The sequence below is a fragment of the Eulemur rufifrons genome, chromosome 24 (genome assembly GCF_041146395.1).
Source record: "Eulemur rufifrons isolate Redbay chromosome 24, OSU_ERuf_1, whole genome shotgun sequence".
NCBI lineage: Eukaryota > Metazoa > Chordata > Mammalia > Primates > Lemuridae > Eulemur > Eulemur rufifrons.
Genome location: NC_091006.1, coordinates 25,804,241 through 25,824,004, shown reverse-complemented (window position 1 = coordinate 25,824,004; position 19,764 = coordinate 25,804,241). Strand labels below are relative to the sequence as shown.

Genomic DNA, 19,764 nt, shown 5'->3' with positions numbered 1-19,764 from the left:
ATTAGAAAGAGTGATATGATACAGCAAGCACGAAATATGGAGCGTGTGCTTTTCCCAGGTGTGTCATAAACTACTTGAGTGACCTTGGGCAAATATCATCTCTGTGCCACTTTTGAACAACTATACAAAGAAAAGACAGGACAAGAAAACATTTTATCCACCACCTTGGTTACTCATTCTCAAAATCATAATGCTCACTCAAGCACTAGGATGTGAGGAATTTAGAGTTTTTTTCCTTCACTGCTATAGGCCCAGTGCCTAGAAGACTGACTGAAATATAGTAAGTTCCTAGTAAATATCTATTGAATTAATGAATGCATAAAATTTGCAGTAACATAGTACTCCTAGATATGACCAGAATAAAAAAAGGAAAGAGAGTTAAAGTTACTACCATAAGGCAAACATACAAACATACACACAAATACTGTCTATTGCATATACAACAGCTAAAAAAGACATCCAAAACCCCAAATTCAAATGATTGTGTCCTACTTAAAGGTGAAGTACTCAAAGTCTAGAAGGAAACTATTTCAGCACGTAACACTCAGAGGAGTTTTTTAAAAATTAAGTTGCCCTGAAACTAAAGAAAATGCTGATGGTTGTATAATATATATTTTAAAAAATGACTTTTCATATTGTGTCAAGGTCACAGACTGGCAACTTAAATGAGTGAATAGTGTCAGGTGGAAAGTGAGTCAAACAGAAGAACTTGCTTATTCTCTTAAAAATGGCAGTTTTACTCAGCTTTAGACTATCGTGGCCATGGAGGGCTCCTGACTGGGGCTTTCTGAAAGATCCCATTAAACAGAGAAACTAGAAATTCAGATTTTGTATGAAATCTCTCAATCTTTGAATGCTGACAGTGAAGTCCTATACACACACCTATATGCAAAAACAAACAAACTAGCAAACAAAAAAACAACCTTATGTACTGGTAGATCTCCAAGCGTGAAAATAGAAATGCAATAGAAGAACCAAGAAAGGATATTTACCAACTGCCAATACCGTGTCAAGTACTTCTCTAGGTTGCACTTATTTAATCTTTATGGCAAAAACTGTAAGTAATTTATTCCCCATTTTATAAATATAAAAATAAAATGCTATCCTTCCAATGAATATTTACTGAAGTTCTATTACAAGCGGGGAACTGAGCCAAGTTTTAGAAACACTGTGGAGTGGTAAATATGAAATAACTACAAGGAGTCTAGGAGCTTACGATATAATAAAGAGAACAAACACAGGAAAAGTATTGCAGGTGCAATGATTGCTTCTAGCAAATGTATGACACATGTACATAACTATGAGGGATGAATAATGATGTTTCCCTTAAATTCCTATCCAATTCATAGATCCAGATTTGGGGTAGACCTTTTTCAGCAGTCTGAGAAATGAGTATATTCATTCCTAAGGCCTAACATTCAGGAGAATGTTCTGGAAAAAAAAGTGTAGCACTTTTAATCAAATATTCAACTTCTTGAATGTATGTATTAATGTTTTCCATAAAATTTGGAAAGTTTATGTCCATTAACTCTTCAAATATTTGTTCTGATCCTTTGGCCTCTCCTCTACTTCTAAAACTCTCATTGTATCTATGTTATTCTCACCGGCCTCTGAGTTTCTGTTTATTTCTGTTCATTATTTTTCTTTCTGTTCCTCAGGTTGGATGATATCAGTTGTCCTATTTTTAAGTTTGCTGATTCTTTCATCTGTCTGCTCAAATCTGCTCTTAAGCCCTGTAGTGAATTTTTTATTTCTTTTTACACTTCTCAACTCTAGAATTTCTGTTTCTTTGTTTGTAATTTTTGTTTACTGATATTTTGAATTTGATAAGTCATTGTTCTTATACTTTCCTTTAGTTCTTTTGACATATTTTCATTTAGTTCTTTCAGCATATTTAAAATAGCAATTAAAGTCTGTATAGTAAGTCAAACATCTGAGCATCCTCAGCACAATTTCTAGTAACTGCTTTTGTTCCTTTTATCAGAAATTCTTTATTTTTTTGCATGCATGATAGTTTTTGCTGAAAATTAGGCATATGCTATAATATTATGTGGCAAGTCTGCAAATAAAATTCTCCCCACTCTCCAGGGTTTGTTGTTTATTTTTTTTAATAATTTTTCTAAACTCATTCTGGTAAACTCTGTATTCTTAATGGCCACGTGTAATCATTAAAGCCATTGCTTGGTTAGCTTACTTGGCAGCTATTGCTTGAACCGATTTTCTTTTAACTAAACCTCAAACCAACAAGTGTTCTCATGTTTGCTGAGATTCTGTGTGTGTATGTTGGGTCATTTCTTCAATATTCATCTAAACAATTAAATATTCTGCCTTAGCCTTCACTTCCTACTTGTGCAGAGAGGCTCAAGGTCAGTCAGAGGTAAAAAACGTAGGTCTTTCTCAAGTCTTTCCTAAGCATACATACATCCTTGGGGCATCTGCACATCTCTCCACATGTGCATGGCCTTCTAGATTCGCAAATAGTATGTTGGAGCATTTTAAAGCCCCTGTGGACATCTCATTTTCCAGCTTTTCTTTTTAAGTATTTTGGTTAGCTAGCCTATTGTTTGTCCCAAATTTTATCCACCCCATCACACAGCAAAAAAATTAGGCAATTGCCTCTCTTTTTAACAAATGCCCACCTGGGAAAATGCTTTTGGACTGCGAGAGGTCCAAGTCAGATCAAATCAAGAGTGCCTTACAATATAGTCTCACAGGATGCTACAGAGAGGTCAGATAATGACAATTCTCTCAGATTTAGTCTTTGAAGATTCTCCTACCCCAATCTACTGCCTTCATAGCTACTAGGCTGCTGGTTTTCACTGTGATGAAATAGTTTTGGCTTTTCAAGGCTACTTCAGACCTGGAGAGGCAGAAAGGATATAGGGCAAATTAAAATGCCACAGACCTTGCTATTTTTAAAAGATTCAGTCATTTTTCTTTAGTAAATGTTCCACAGATTGGTCCAAGACTTTGGTTCATTTCCAAAGAGTTCTACAAAAGTTGATTTTGACAATTTTTTTCCAGCCTTCTCACGGATTTTATTGAGAAGAAAATTTTGGGGATGCCCTTATTCCACAATTTTTGTGGACATCATGATGATGATCTAAATTTCACCTAAGATAATGTTGCTTATCTAATCATAAATGGCACAGTCTACTAAAAATGTTAAAAGTATATATATTTCTTCTTATAATTTTATATACTTTAAACACTCATTTTCTTTAAATATAATACAAAATGTTCCTGCATCTTGTATTTGAGTGACATAAGACAAAATATACCACCTGAATTCTACATACGTATCTCACATTTGAACAAATGCACATTCACTAAGCTCCTCTAAATTAACTTCTCTTTATTCAATATATGAACATTAGGTACACCTATATCAAAGAAAACATCACATAAAAAACTATAAGAATTTTGAAAGGATACTCATTATTTAAACAACTGAACAAAAGCAGCACTATACTAACAATTATATTAGGGGGAAAAAAAGAAAGCACCAAGTTATTAGAATGATTGAAAAAAATCCCATTTCTTTTACAAAGGGATTAAAGAAATTAATTGTGCTTTATATAGAAATCATATAAAAATTGAGTAAATTCCCCCAAATTTCTAGTTGCTAAAACAACTGCAAAATCATACTTATACTTTCATGGACACACTCTGTCAAAACTCTTTTTAATAACTTCTGAGCGGCAAGAGAGGAAAAACATAAAACTAAATTCAAAGAGAATATCATGTATTTTCTTCAGAATTCTAAAAAATTAATTTCAAAACATGTTAGCCGTCTTCTCAAATAGAAAAAAATTTTAAAATATTTAATAGATCATTTTTGGCCTGTGAAAAATGAGGAATACAAACTATATGTATAGGTTCTTACAGACAGATGTTAGCCAGCCATTGATCTCTATGGGGAGATGACAGATGAAAGAAAGAAAAAAGACAGGTTGGGGGTGGGGAAAGAAAGAAAAAGAAGAAGGAAGAGTATAAGAATAATAAAATAGAAACAGATCAAAAGAATATGTATCATTATTTTGACCCTGAGTATACCTTGGTCATGCAATATTTTTTGGGTTTTCTTGTTGTTTTCTTTGTGCCTTACCTTTATGTTCCAATATCTTAACAATCTACTAGTATTACTTTTAAATATTATACCTTTATATTCAGCTATAATTTTTAACAACCAAAAAGAAGGTCAAATTGATGAAAAATAGGAAATCTCACTGAGATTAGGATGTTAACATATAAATTATTATGTATTAAAACAATGAATACTACTTGTTTTATTTCCATAACAACTTTCGTAGTAAAGGACTGATTAAAACATCTGGTTTTCTTATTAATTTAAAAAAAAAAAAGAATTTGGGCTGTTTGGGTTGTTACAACCAGATTTGATTACTCAAACTAAAATTAACCTTCAATGTCATATAAAATATTGGCATGCACAATTTTCAAAATGAATTGCATATGTCCATGATACTATAATAGTTGTAGGAATTCAAATTGTTTAAATATTTTTTCTTAAGATAAAGGATTGAAAATATTATTTGTTTTATCATAAGGTGATTCCATAAAGAGTTTCAGCAGTTTTAGTCTGGAAATTAGAAAATATTAAAATATTAAAGCTATTAGGTAATAAAATCTTCTCTCAAAGTCCAAATTGTTTTTTAATACAATAGTCATGCAATACATTTAATATTTTCTGTGTAATATGATGATTTTATCATGTTTTTATTTTTCCATCAATAATATGGATGTGTTTTAAATTCAGCAGAAGGTAAGGTAGTATTTTTTAACATAATCTATGTTAAGTAAGATTGTTAGTATCATAAATACTTTGAGATGTTGATTGCAAAAATAAGACCAAATTTTCATCCAAAAGTCTTGTGTTAATGTATACCAGTAAAATAATTTATTCTAAAAATTATAAATTATAAAAATCCCTTAATGAAAAGATCTTTGAAAAGTTTTCAGTGAAGGAAAATTCAAGAATTAGAGAACAACCTTTGAATGGTGAGTAAACGGATAATCTTAGAAATTTTCAATGTCAATGGAACATGCAGGAATTCCTTATAATTCCTTATAATATTTTCATTCCCTAATTCTGTAAATGAAGGAAAAAATAATTGGTCCCAGCTTTGAATCAAGTCATAGACATGGTCATAGAATCTGGTCATAGATATGTTAAATTTTATTTTCCATGCAATATAACCATGATGATGGTAAATGAGCAGCAAATCAAATGATTTTTTAATATAAACTAATTCTGAAAGTTTCTTGGTTGCTTCAGTCTGAAATTTTCCTGAATGCTGAACAAAACTTCACATCTCTTTGTGGAACAATAATCAAGAGGAAAATAATATATTCCTTACTTAGTTATTGAAATCCTTCCCTATTGGTCCTCTTTCCCTGTCAGTTAATTTGAGGTTCTCTGACACCATCCAACACACACAGCCCCCTCCTCTCTTAACAACAAGTACATTCAGTAAAATTCCACCCGTATGACATTTATCAGGATGTCTATGCATGAAGCTTAAGTTTTAGAAAAAAATTCATAAACACATACCCCATTTTTTGGAAAAGCGATCCATCCCAGGTCCCCCATGACAGTGCGTGAATCCAATAAATTCACTGAAAGAGAAAGAACACAAAACTGAGTGAAATATGTAATATGGCAGCCCTATTTCAATAGTGTCATTAAAAGTGCATATTGTTTACATAACTGAAATTAGATTAAGCTCTCATTGTGGTGAATACAATGAGCGTAATTTAAAAAAAATTATTGAGCTGCAAAAAAAAAAAAATGAATAAACATTTGGAGAACAATTATAGCAAAAGTCATTATCCTACATGTATTTATTTTTTGCCAACCAAGAATAAGGGGAAAAAAACTAGTAATACGAAAAAGAAAAAAATTAGAGAAAGGCTCACCAAAATGAAAGGCTCATACTGCCTTTTAAAAGGCTCTAAGTTTTGGGATTAAGCTGCAGCCATAAAATTGTAGCTAAATGTATTTTATTTTCTTCTGGAAAGTTGTTATAAAACAATTAACAAATAATTTACATTAAACAGCAATAAACTATTCCCAAGCTTGTAACTTTTTTTGTAATATTAACAGAAATCTGTAATCCAAATTGCAAGTTTAATTAAGAAATAAATCTACACACCCTTAACAAAGACAAGGAAATTATAGCAGTTCTTGGAGTTGCTGCTATAGTTGAGTCCATTGTATTCCCAGAGATAACGTCTACTTAGATATGACCATAGTCTAATAGTCTAAATTGTGTTTTATGTATAAAACTGTCTGATGCATTAGGTCTAGAAATTCTAAGATATTTATAAATTCCCAAAATGGAAGTCTGAATACCATCATTACAAAAGGAAGCCATGGAGGAATAGATACACACAAACACACTCAAACACATTCACACATACACAAACTCACACACACACACACACACACACTCATACACATGTTGTTTATATACTGTCCTTGGAAATGAAACTAGCTTAAAGGGTACTATACAGTCAAAATGTTTTAGACTTGGATCACAAATCATTCTCTTTCCAACCTATTATACTTAACCCACATGGATCTACCAGGCCCATTGTGCAACTGACCCACTTTGAATGAGCCTGGCATATGGAACCAAAAGAAAATCTCTCCATCATTCCTATTCAGAGGCACTGAAGCTTCCTTAAACTATGTTCAAGAGCCAGTATCCTGAAATACCATCAATTCTAAAAGAATGATTCTATGTGCAAGTATAAGTCTGGGGTACTAAAGGAATAACAATTGAAAAGCTGGGAAATGTGTTGTCATACTCTATAAGAGAATATGATAAAATTATTATGACTGAGGAAATCAGGATCAGAACTGAAACTGAAGTTTTCTACATGTTATAATAATTATGTACATTTAACCCTTATCCATCAATTTATCTCACAGTACCACAAATTAATGAGACAAAAGTACATTTGTGAACATGTATATCTTATAAACCAAGTTAAACGTCTACAACAATGTTAGTAACATTAAAACAAATGAACAATCTAAAATTTGCAGAAAAATAGAAATATGCTGCAATTACATAAATACATATATACTATTGTTGATAAATATAATTGTTTATTCTCTCACTACTTTCTGAGCTCTTTAACTATAAAAATGCATGCCCTAGAATGTTTGTATCATTTTTAGCCTACTCACATCATACTGGATTTAAAGAATAAAATAAATAATTTGTGAAATTATCAACTTATTAGAGGAATGATGACCTAACCTAAAAACTGTTGTTTAAAACAACAAATACAGACCAAAATTGTTCTAGAACCCACTGACCTTGTAAATCCTGCCAGTCATTCCACTACATTTAATTTTTCAGTTAGATCCATATTCTTTTCTTCTTTACTCTATTGTTGGCTTTTCTGGTTTCCATGGGAATAAGGCTACATTAAACTTAAATGTCCTTGTCCTCATTTTAGTTTTTCTGGGACACTAGGGCTATGTCTAGACATGACTAAATACCAGGGGAGTGCAGAACCTAAATTGTTATGTTTATTCAACTTAATGATTCATTTGATTCACCTTTGATATTGAGGAGCACCATATCTGTGTAGATTAGATGAAGTAGAGCAAATCAGCAAACTAAGGGTGTTACTATGATGGCAGTCAAATTGAACTTAATCCTGTGGTGGCAAACTGATGTGCATAGGAATTCTAGGAATTCATAACCAGCCTGCCATGAGAAACACAGCATTCCTTGTAGACCTCTTAATATGTGGATTTGAAATAGTCATTATAAACAACACATTACAGATGTCTTTTCAAAATTTAGTTCCCCTCACTTGAATTAGCTTTAATCTAAATTACTATTTTTACCTTTTCATTTTTTTGTTTCTGAAAACATGTAAATATAGAAATAAATTAATGACCTCAAACTACTAGCTTGGCTGTTAATGTAACTTACTGGGAGTCTTCATTATTGAAATGTACTACATAATACATGAAAATAACCACAATAGAAATTTGTATAATCTTTCTTATGGTGATCTTGTCAAAAGGCTTTCCTTCAGATAAATAAATTAGGAGGTTTACGGAGCACACAGTTAGATCACTTCCCACTACTGTATAAAATTGCTCTCCTCCTGGAAACAAATGATTTCATAAAATTCAAAATGCAAAAAAGGTATTTACATATGCCATTAGTGAATTGGAAATTGAGAAAAAGAGAGTAAAATTAGGTGTTTTAAGCAATTACTTGCAGATTACTATAACTTTGTTTATATAATACAGAATAAATTAGGATTTGATACCCCACAGAAAATAGCTAAATTTATATGTAAATTATAAAATATATATCTTCATTTTAACTCTAAGCTTTGAACCAGGTGCCATAGTTGTCTTGAATGCCCTTTTCCCTTTCTGAATTGCTACCTCTTCATTTGTCTCTAAACATATTTCAAGTTAGGTGCAATGCTGAGTTCTCAGTAAATTTTGCTGATGTCAAAACTAAAAGCAGTTAATATAAAGTGAAAAAAAAAAAGACATATTTCAGGAACTACCTTCATCAGGAAGCTATCTCTGATCCTCTCCTACTTAAATCTTAGTTAGGTATTATTACTAAATATTCTATTAGGACCAAGTTCTTATCTCTTAAAAAATGAATACACAGAATTGTATTGTTTTCTTAAAAGAACACCATGCTTGACTCATGCCTATGAACCTAGCCTACGTTCAGAACAGCTGAATAGCTATTTGTGTTATGAATGAATCATTTGGTCAGTGGACAGATCAAGAGGGTGTGGCTAATCAGTATACACCACTGGTTTTCAACATGGATATCTGCTAATGTCTGGAGACATTTTGGTTGTAAAAACTGGGGCAGGAGGAGTATTCTCTACGGGCATTTAATCGGAAGAAGCCAGGCATGCAGCTAAACATCCTGCAATACATGGCAGAACTCCCAGGAAAGAATTATCTGGCCCAAATTTCACTAGTACCAAAGTTGAGAAGCCCTGTTGTATACCTATTGATGCTACTAGAAAACTTCTACGTTGACAATTCTTTTATAGTATATCAGTAACATGATTTGTTCATTAACAGAAGTTGGCATAGTTGAAGGCATTCACTATGACCTAAAATAATATTCCTAGGTGAGGAAATAAAAGTAAGAAAATAATTTGTCTTATTTAAGAAAATAGAGTATTCTGACTATACAACACTCAAATCAATTTTGCATAAACAATATAATTATCACAGGTATTCTTATTTACACTATAATAGTTTCTCAATATTCATGATGGCATAGGTGAAAAAGCACTCTGCCACTGAAATCATTAATGCCTCTATTTCCCCTACTAGTTACATAAAAAATAGAAAGATAATAAGTTAATTATGTAAAAAACAGAAGTTTGGACATAGGGTGTATATAAATGTGAATTTTCAGAAGCTCATTTCCCAATTTCATTACCAAATTTATTAAAAAGAAGGACTGGCAGTAATGGAGCACAGTCACTAAGTATCTTCTGTGCTATAATTACAGTAATTAAATTGTTCTGAATAGTATATATGCTTATTGTAAATTGCAATGAATACTCGAATATTGATCTTTATTGTACAACTTAATTAAAACTTGTCCAGGAAAAGCCACTAATGAATATAATTAGAAGAAATGTTTGATATGACAGTTACTCTGGAAGACATTAATTAGATATCAGAAATTTATGGAGAATGTTTTTATTCCATTATTTATATTTTAAAATAGAGCCACATGACCAAACGGAAAGACAGCCTTGAAGGTCATTTTCCTTCAGCCATTGTATAATTACAATGAAGACGGACATATTGATTGATATTCTAATCAGTAATTAAGAATGATACTCCAGAAGAAATAACTTTAACGGGGTCAATGTGCATGTACTCTATTGAAAAGTCCTAAAGTTAATTATGTAGGGGGAAAAACTTCACTAATACAGGAACTTTTTAATAAGTAGAAGTCACTTAACTCTTTGCTCAACCAAGTAACAGATTGTAATAGAAACTAATTCAAAAATAGTCTTCAGTATGCTTTAATTTTATTACTACACATTAACAATTTCAATGCTTTCTTAAACAGAAAAAAGCTTTTAAAGAATTTACTTTCAGAAAAGGCTGAGGACTGCTCACTCATTATTTTTGTTGAAATTTAAAGGGAGCAAGGAGAGGAAAAAATGAGTAAAAATGGAATATGCATAAGAAGATTCCTAAATCCTCAACTTCACACATTCTAACAATTACAGATTAGTTTGAGTTAATAATACAAATATGCTCTTTAATGATTATGACTTTCAAACATTTATAACTTATTGTATATCACTTTGACTCCACTGCTTTTTCCTAACATTTTGCTAACATTAGTCACCAAGAGCAGGAAAATTTATTAAATTGTCCAGGAAAAAGACACATTGGAATGAATGTGTTTGCAGACTTTGAAGAGTCAAAAGATAGATCAAGGACATTTGATCCCACCACACACCATCAGTGGGCCAGAGAGAATGTGTGATCCTCGATGGCATGAAGATAGAGTCACAAGGCATATTCTATCCTTACACTATTTCTGTCTTTTCTATGATCTTCACATTAACAAATACAACTATAATGTCAGTTAAATTTCCATTACAGTATAAAAAGAGAATTTGGATTCATAGCAGACAGGATGCCATTTTGTTTCTCTAAAGGCATTGAATCCAAGACCTATTGCATATAACAGACTTTTGATGGATGCTTGCTTATTGATTTCCATTTAACAGTAACAGAAAAGCTACTGGATTCAATTACAACATACATTTAACTAATCTGTGGGAACAAACCCCAGATATACATCTGTCCAGCCTCTCTCCATGGCCCCATTCAACACAGATGTGATTTCTTGCTTTTAAGCTAAATTTGATAATTGGACAACTGCTGCAGAGAGCAAAGAACAGTTGACAAAATGAATGTAGAGAAAGAAGACGTGTTTCCCACTGGAAATCTAAATTTGTAAATTTGGTAAAAATTATGTTATAAGTTTAGGGGTACTAGGTAGAGTTCTGGCATCTCTTGCCTTGAAGGCAGGAAGCCATAACCAACTATATTTACACAGACAATGAATGGGAGAACATTTATTTCTTCTGCAATTCTGAGTAACCAATGTGCACAGCCTCTTTTAGAAAAAAAAGAAGAAAGAATACGAGGAAAGAAATTATTGAGTGCTTACTATGCATGAGGTGCTCTCCTTGCCCACTTATATATATTCTTTCATTTAATCACCTCAGCAAACCTATAGGCTCAACAAGAACATTAATAGGTTGCAGTCCTGTTCAGAGCCCCAGCAGGGAAATCAAGGAGGAAGAAAGAATGAAGCAATAACTGAGATCTTAGTGACAGACCATGAGCCCTGCTTATTGTTCCCTACAGCCAAGTCCCCCACTTAGGACCTAAACACAAGATCACTTTATTACAGTCACTTATTTTCCTGGACATCCAAGGGCCATGAACTAAACCCTAATCATGAATTAATCTACCTTCTTTGTACATGATCCACGGCTGCTGAAGATTGCTTGTAAAAAACATCCCACAACCAAAGAGACTATTAACAGTTACATTCTGTATTAACAGTGGCCTCAAATAGGCCATTGACATTGCCTGGCAAACCCATCTTTAGGTAATTAGCTCTCTTGCACATTAACTGCAATGTATTTTGCTAAAATTTTAATTAAAATATATTTAAAAATAAACTTCACATTTTATCTAGTGAATATTCTTATCTCTTTTTTTTCATAACTCAAATTACTGAATGAGTTGCCAACACCCCTATTTATATCCTCACATCCTCCTCATTCCTTACCTAACCCATTACAATCTGGCTTCAACCCTCACTATTCTACCAACATTTCTGTTCTCAAGTTCACCAGTGATAATCATGTAGCTCTGAGTTCTTAATTTGCCTTATTTGTTGGCAGCATATGACCATGACCCCCAAGGACAAACACTCTCACCTTTTACCTTTAGTGACAACTTATTTCTGTGGTTGTCTTCTACCACTCTGGCTACTTCTTTTTGTTTCCTTTATAAGCTACTCATCTGTACCAACCCTAACTGAAATCTGCCATTTGTAAACCCTGGTTTTGATCAATGCGGCATTTTTGTAAATTGTCTTCACTTTTCACACTACTCCAATGACTCTTGATTGAGATTTAACATCAAAATAAAAGAGGAGCTTTCTGAAATAACTTAAGTCTTGGTGCCAGTCCATACATACTGAATCAGAATATTAAGAACGGAGAATGGCTAGCGTATTTATTTTTTGTTTGCTGTTTGGTTGGTTTTAAAGACAATATTGGCATATAACTCTCTCTAAGGACCCTTCTAAAGGAGCTTATGAACTTCCAAGTCTTCAGTTACAATTTAAATGTTAATGACCCCACAAATTCATATATATTAATATGTTCATTTTTCTCTTTTCAAACTTTTATGAATTTATAAAACTGCCTGCTGATTATTAACACATGTATGGCATGCAGTCATCCCCAAATTCAGCCCAGTAGAAAATGAACAAAGTATCTTTCCTATAAAAGAAAAAAACCTTCCCCCCATGTTCCCCATCTCAGTGAGGGCAGTGCCACAAAACTAGTTATTCTATCCGGATACAACAGTCACTCTTGTCTTCCTTCACCTTTACCCCTACATTGAATCATTGACCAAATCCCACTGATTCTAAATATATCCTAAATATAACTCTGTACACTGCCTGCTCTGTTTCATTCCACAGTATAACCAGTCCAGCCCAATCCTTGCCATAATTTTTCACTTGAAACATCTCCTAGCTGTTTTCTCGGTAGAGAAGCATGATCCGTGACAATTTATTCAAAATAGTGCTTTCAGAGAGATCTTTCTAAATTACCAATATGATCATGTTGTCGCTTCCCACTTCAACCTTATAATTGCATCTTATTGTTTTAATATGAGTCCTTCCAGGGTTAGTCTCTATTTTCTTCTCAAGTTTCTTTTAAGCTTTTTATTTCCTCTCTTTTTCACATTTTAGCAAAAGTAAACTTATTTCATTTCCAACTATGTGGTCTCACTATTGATTCAGTTTTGTCCAATAAACTGTGAAGGGGATCTGCAAAGGGAAAGGATTTTGGGTAGAAAACATTAATAATGAAAATTCCTGATTGCCTTGGAAGTTTCTGGTTATGGATGTATTTCCTGGAACTGACACAGCCATCTAAAGAAAATAAGTAGAATCAGCAGGAGAGCAAAGCCTACAGATTAAGGTCGGCAGAGTGAAGGGATGGGAAGTATCTGGCTCCAAATTGTATCACAGAGTTGCTAAGCCTTTAAACTAGAAACTTGCCTCTCTTAGGCCTTGCTTTTATGTGGGAAAACTCGATTTTGTTTCTTAATCCAGTGGGGAAGTGATTTGCTCTTATTTGAAGAGCAACACAGATCCTAACTGATTACAGCTTCTAAGTGGCAGAGCTTGAAGGCAAACTCATCTCTCTCATTCCAGAACCTATTCTCCTTCCATCGTGTCTTGATACCTCCAAAATTCTATTCACACAATTCCAATGACATTCACAATGGAGTCACTTAAACTCTCAGATTATCTCTCTCTGAAGTTATTTCTAAAAGAGATGATTTTTGTTATTCCTGTCAATCTTAATATATTATGCTGAATTGTTGACTGTAAAAGAACAACCAGTGCTTTTAATTATTTTGTTTCAAATTACTTTCATCTTTGTCCATTTTGTTCTTTTTGTTTCTTCACTGTTTATTTTGTTCCAAAATATTTTTCATCATCATAAACAAAGAAGCTTTACGCACTGCTCTTCAAAAATTAAGCAGTAGTATATTCATACTACAAAGCATACAACTATGATGAAAGCAAAAATCAATCAGAAATGTATATTAAAGATTTTGAATTGTTAATACAGTCTAGAAGTATAAATTCAAAAAGATGGCAAAAAGAAATTCAGAATTAGTATCCACTGGTTGGTCTGTACAAAGTGCTTAGGCAAAGCTAACACAGAAATCCACTGACAGCTAAATTATAACTAATTAACAGTCAGCTACATTCACAGGACATATTGCATGAAGAGAGCAATACCATATGTTTTTCAGTGGTTACCTTGTCAGGTGGAGTAACCATACTTGTCAAATTTTACATATTGTTTTTATTCTAAAGAGAAAAGTCAACATTAGATGACTTAAGAAGCTTGACAATCCTCAAATCACAGAATATTCTCACTTAATAATTGTTTATTTCCACACCACCATGTATATAGATGATATATGAAGTTGTTCCTTTCAAAAACAAAATATTATAAGTCCTCAACTCTTGAAATAAATATGCTTATTCATAATTCACTTCGAGAATGTTTCATTGCACGTAATACTCTAATACTCAGTGCTATGGTTCTGGTTTGCTACTGTGTGACCTTGAGAAAATGATTTTACTTTGAGGGCCTCAATTCTCATACCTGTAACATCAGTAAAAAAACTAATAAAATTGTATGTGTCTGTCCTTAATATACATTGTATCACTTAATCCTAACAATGATCCTTTAGTATGTTATTTTCCCCACTTTACAGATAAGGAAATTGAAGTTGAGAAAAGCTAAATAAGGCAATGGCCCAGGGTCCCAGAGCTAATAACACACAGCTGGAATCTCAATTTTAGTCTATCTAACTCCAAAGTTCTTTCTCTTGCTTCTATATTACACTTGCCCCCATGTCCAGCTTGCTGAATACAAAGGCCCACTCCTTTGAAACTCTTAAGTCCTATGTATCAATGAATTTTATTAAATCAATGAACTGTGAATAGTATGTTACAGAAGCTAACATCACAATGCTCAGTTGTATTGTAAAGATGGAAATCTTCAGATATATTAATGTAAATGTAACAGACGTTAGTTTTTCCTGGGGAAATCACAATTCAGTATTAAATTTCCAACAGTAAGTTATAAGATTCTAGAAAGCAAAAGGGTAAGCAACAAACTAATACTGAACTTTCATTTCTTAATTATTTATTTTGTTATTCATTATGCTTTAAGCTGCTAACTGGGGCAAAATAGGGCATATATTTGTCCAAGTATACTTTTTCCTTGAAAGTCAAAAAACATATTAAAAACTACTATTTTAGAATAGAATGTAAAATGTATGAAAAGTTGATTCTTTGTTTTGAATTAATACTTACCCCAGTCCCTAAATATCCCTAATGTTTGACTGAAATGTGTCAAATTTCAAAACAATCTATATAATTGCTAGCTTTCCAGCCTTCAGGGTAGGATAAATGATGATTAGATGTGAATATACACTAAAACAGACAGACACACACTAAAACAGAGGGAAACTTGCTCACAGTCTATATTGCAAGGTGATGGCATTCACCAAAAATAAGAAAACAATTAGGTGACAGCAGCTGTTTTTGTAAAATGAGAAATGACTCGAATTTTTGCTGACAACTTGAGTCATTATTTTTATGTCAGTCTATTGCAGCTTAGTTCTTGCAGCTTAGTTGAAATTTAATTCTGATGTAAACCCTACATAATGATTCTTTGTTATTTAAATTTTTTAAAAATGATATTGCAAGAAATCTTTGGATAATGTTTTGTCATTGAAAACTAGTCAAAATATAAAGCAATACAGACAGAAGTACTAACAAAGTATAACAAATATTGTGCTAAATAATTTCAGGTGGCTGAATATAATCGTTTTAGTACCAAGATCTACTTATCCATCTCAAAATGGATACCAGCATTCATAACAGCAGGAAAGTATTTTTTAAATCAGTCTATTAAAATATAGTAATTTTTATATATTAAGAGAGTGTGAGATTGATGTAGTAGTGATTATTGTTGCATAGTTAACCTTGTGCCTATAATCTGTTTTTGGTCAAAATATAAGCATATTAGTTGGCTATCTGTCCTTTTACAAAGGTTACAAAGGAAAAGAAAAAAAGGAAATAAAGTAAAATAAAAGTACTTTCATTTTTCTGCATATTTGTAGCAGACACTATTTTATGCCTATTGACTACAGACATCATTTATCCTTCCTTGGTATCAGAATCTCACTCTTCTTTGGAGTGGCAACAGGTGCCTTACCAGACAATGAATTATAACTGGTCTTTGCAAATAATGATAATCATGTTTCTATTATCTTAGCTTCATTGAATCTGGTGGCCTTATTACATAGGTCTGGTAAATGAGATATAAACAGAAATCTGCTCACCAGTTTCTGGGAAAGTTTTGTTGTCCTAACTAAAGAAATAATGCAGCTGACATGGTTCTTGGCTCTTCTCTTTCCATTTTTCTTGTTCTGAATTGGATGTCATACCGGCAGAGGCATCAAGATTCTCGTGACCATAGGCAATAAGCATGAGAGCAAGGCCAAGGAAATCACAAAGATTCCTCTCTTCACATCATTAAGCCACAGAACCCAAGCCACCACACATCTACTCTCAAACTTCTTTCTTTTACATTAAAAAAAAAACCTATTTTTTAAGGCACTGTTGGACAGGTTTTTTTTTTCTATTATTTATAACCTAATATAATCCTATACGATACAGAGAATATATAAAAAACTGAGAAAAAAAGTCCAACTTACGGCCTTAACTTTTGTTCCAGTTCTATGGAATATAACACCTACAAGAAGGGTTCATTGATTTAGCAAATATTTATTGAATATCTACTTAAGTGCCAAGAATTGTTCTAAACCCTCGGGATACATCGGTGAATAAAACAGGAAGTATCTTGCTGATTCTGCAGCCTTCCAATTGCTTGGCCCAGAGAGTAGAAACTTGTTCGAATTTATATTATCTGTGACATAACCCATCTATATCTCCTAAGTCAAACTGTCTTAGGGTATAATTATCCGAGTTAACATTTGGCATTTAGGGATATACAGATACACACACATACACATACACACATGCATGCACAAACATACATGTATACATACATACACTTTCAAAATGAGTTTAATATTAACTGGGAGGGTAAAGGGGAAATATTAATCAAAGCATATTCCTTGAGGATCAGTTTTGAAATCAATGGCTATACCATCGATTATATATAAAACCATATTTAGGACTTTTTTGCACTTTGATATTTGCTTTTACAACTGTTAATATATTGTATTTTTTTATTGTACATAATGTTATCTGATAATCATCTATATCACCTTTAGCCTTAGAACATTTTCATATTCTCCTTTTAAAGATTAATAACTAAAAACATCTATATAGCATTTTCTGAATGTTAGTCACATATAAGTAATATGTATGTAAATAAATACTCAGTGTTTTTTTTAATTTGATGTTTCTTGTCATCCACATTGGAATCACCTAAAGTACTTTTTAAAAAATGTAAATCCATTGGCTCCTTCTGAAACCTACAAAATCAGTATACTAGGTGAAGCCTAGGAGATTGCATTTTACAAAGTACCTCTGCCCCCACTGACCCACATGAGTCTTATACTAACTAATTAGACAATATTAGAAGCAGACTACGCCCTGGTTCAATGAGGTGAATCTACCTAACACACAGCTGAATTTTGTGTCAATGTCAAATTGCAATAATAGTTTCTAAAAGCTAACTCTCAATCTTTGTATCAATATCATTGCAGACTGGCACCAATACCAGTCCACACTGGTGCCTGGTGTTCTAAGCAAGGGTCCTTTAACAAGGATAAAGATCAGAATCATCTATGGATGTTCTAAAACTGAATTCCTAAGTCCAGACATGGTATATTTAACAATGTTCTGAAGTTGGTTCTGATGAGCATTTCTGGGTTAGGAATCATTAAAATTTATCACATATTATATTATATCATTAAATATGAAATGTCCAATTTCGAATCAAAAGTGTAGCTTATTATAACTTAAACAAGAAGAAATATAATTAATCAAAGTATACACCCAAACTATCGACACAGTTTTGCCATCTTAACGGTACCTTGTTTATGCCAGCAGCAAAGAAGCCTAGGGAGCAATTGGTAATGAAACCAGGAAAGGTGTTTTCCACAGCTTCTTTAGAATTAAATATGTTTCCTTCCAGGAAGTGGTCCAAAGCCTGGAAGAAGTGGTACGCAGTTGGTTCAAGGTCTGGTGAATACGGTGGATGACAGAGAGTTTCCAAATCTGGCCTCTGCAGTTTGAGCAGCATTGTTTGTGCGATATGTGGTCGAATGTTGTCTTGCAAGAGGATTGGCCTGTTTCTATTGACAGATCTCGGCTGCTTAATTGCAAGCATCCTCATCATTTCACCCAACTGGTTGCAGCAGACATCTGCTGTAATCAATTGACCAGGTTTCATGAAGCTGTAGTGGATAATACCAGCGTTGGACCACCAAAACACCATTAGCTTTTTTATATGAATATTCAGTTTTGGACTATGTTTCGGCACTTCAACTTCATCAACCATTGTGCCAAATGCTTGCGATTGTCAAAAAGAACCTGTTTTTCATCAAATGTAACAATATGGTGTAGAAATGGTTCGCCTTTATGTCATGACAGCAAAGAAAGGCAAGCTTCAAGACGATTTCTCTTCTGACAATCGTTTAATTCATGTGGAACCCATCTATCCAGCTTCTTTACTTTGCCCATTTGTTTCAAATGTTCCAATATTGTTGGAATAGTAACGTCAAACCTTGCTGCTAATTCATGTATTAATTGAGATGGATTCACTTCCACTATAGATTTCAGCTCATCATTATCCACCTTGGTCTCGGGTCACCCACATGGCTCAATTTCAAGATTAAAATCACCAGAATGAAACTTCTCAAACCATTGATGTAGTGTGCATTTATTAGCCACATCCTTCCCAAATACTTCACTGAAATTTTGAGCTGTCTGTGATGCATTGGTTCTAAGACAGAACTCATATTCAAAAATAACACCAATTTTTGTTATTCATGGTTTCACAAAAATTGCTCTAAAATAAATTTGAAAGATAACCACAAGACAAAATGTGCATTTGCAAGACAGAGGATGTACCTTCACAATAAAAATAAAATAATAAGTGTCAAACTGAAATGTCAGATAGACCAACTGTCAAACTTAGTACATAAGGCAATTGGACATTTCATACTTAATAACTTAATAATTTGTTTTATAGGTAAATTTTTAGAAATCTGCAAGACAGGATTATATCACACTGATCTTCTATACAACATTCCTTTTATATTTTAATACAGTGGTTTTCAAACTGAGCTTACAATGGCCCAGACGTTCTAAAATGGTGTCTCAGAGATACAGGCAAATAAAGGGAAGGAGGAAAAAACACAGCCAGGAAACCAAATAACTATTGTTATCAGTTTTACGTATTGTGCTTCCACAGTGATTTCTTTTGAATGAAATCAAAAGAGTTTCTGCTGCTCAAAAAAAAAAAAAAAAGTTTGAAACCTCTGCTAACATCGTGTACTTGGCTTTCTACAGGAACTATTATATAAGAACTTATCAGATGAAAATCAGTTTTGTATATTGTGAAATTTAAGAATATTGTTCACAGCATCATTTAAACAAAAACACTACTATGACCAGGTCCTCTCAAACTCTAGAGTCGGAAAAAAAAAAAAGTCAGTTTCCTGATGAACTGACAGATTTTCTACCAGGAAATGAGTGCTGTGTAACTGAAAGCTTATACTTAAGTTTTCTATTCAATTACTTTAGCATTGATGATAGGGAGATTGTCTTGATATGAGTTTTCCATGTCTCCCCATTCAAATATTTATTTTAT

General features: G+C 32.9%; 1 protein-coding gene across 5 annotated transcripts in view; it reads right to left on the bottom strand.

The window, feature by feature from the left end:
* Positions 1 to 19,764, bottom strand: part of EPHA5 (EPH receptor A5) — a 272,484-nt gene that overhangs the window by 240,649 nt on the left and 12,071 nt on the right. For all 5 annotated transcript variants that reach the window (XM_069457146.1, XM_069457142.1, XM_069457144.1 and 2 more), the window contains exon 2: positions 5,573 to 5,637. In XM_069457146.1, the coding sequence (XP_069313247.1) occupies positions 5,573 to 5,637 (65 nt within the window). The remainder of the gene's footprint in view (positions 1 to 5,572; positions 5,638 to 19,764) is intronic.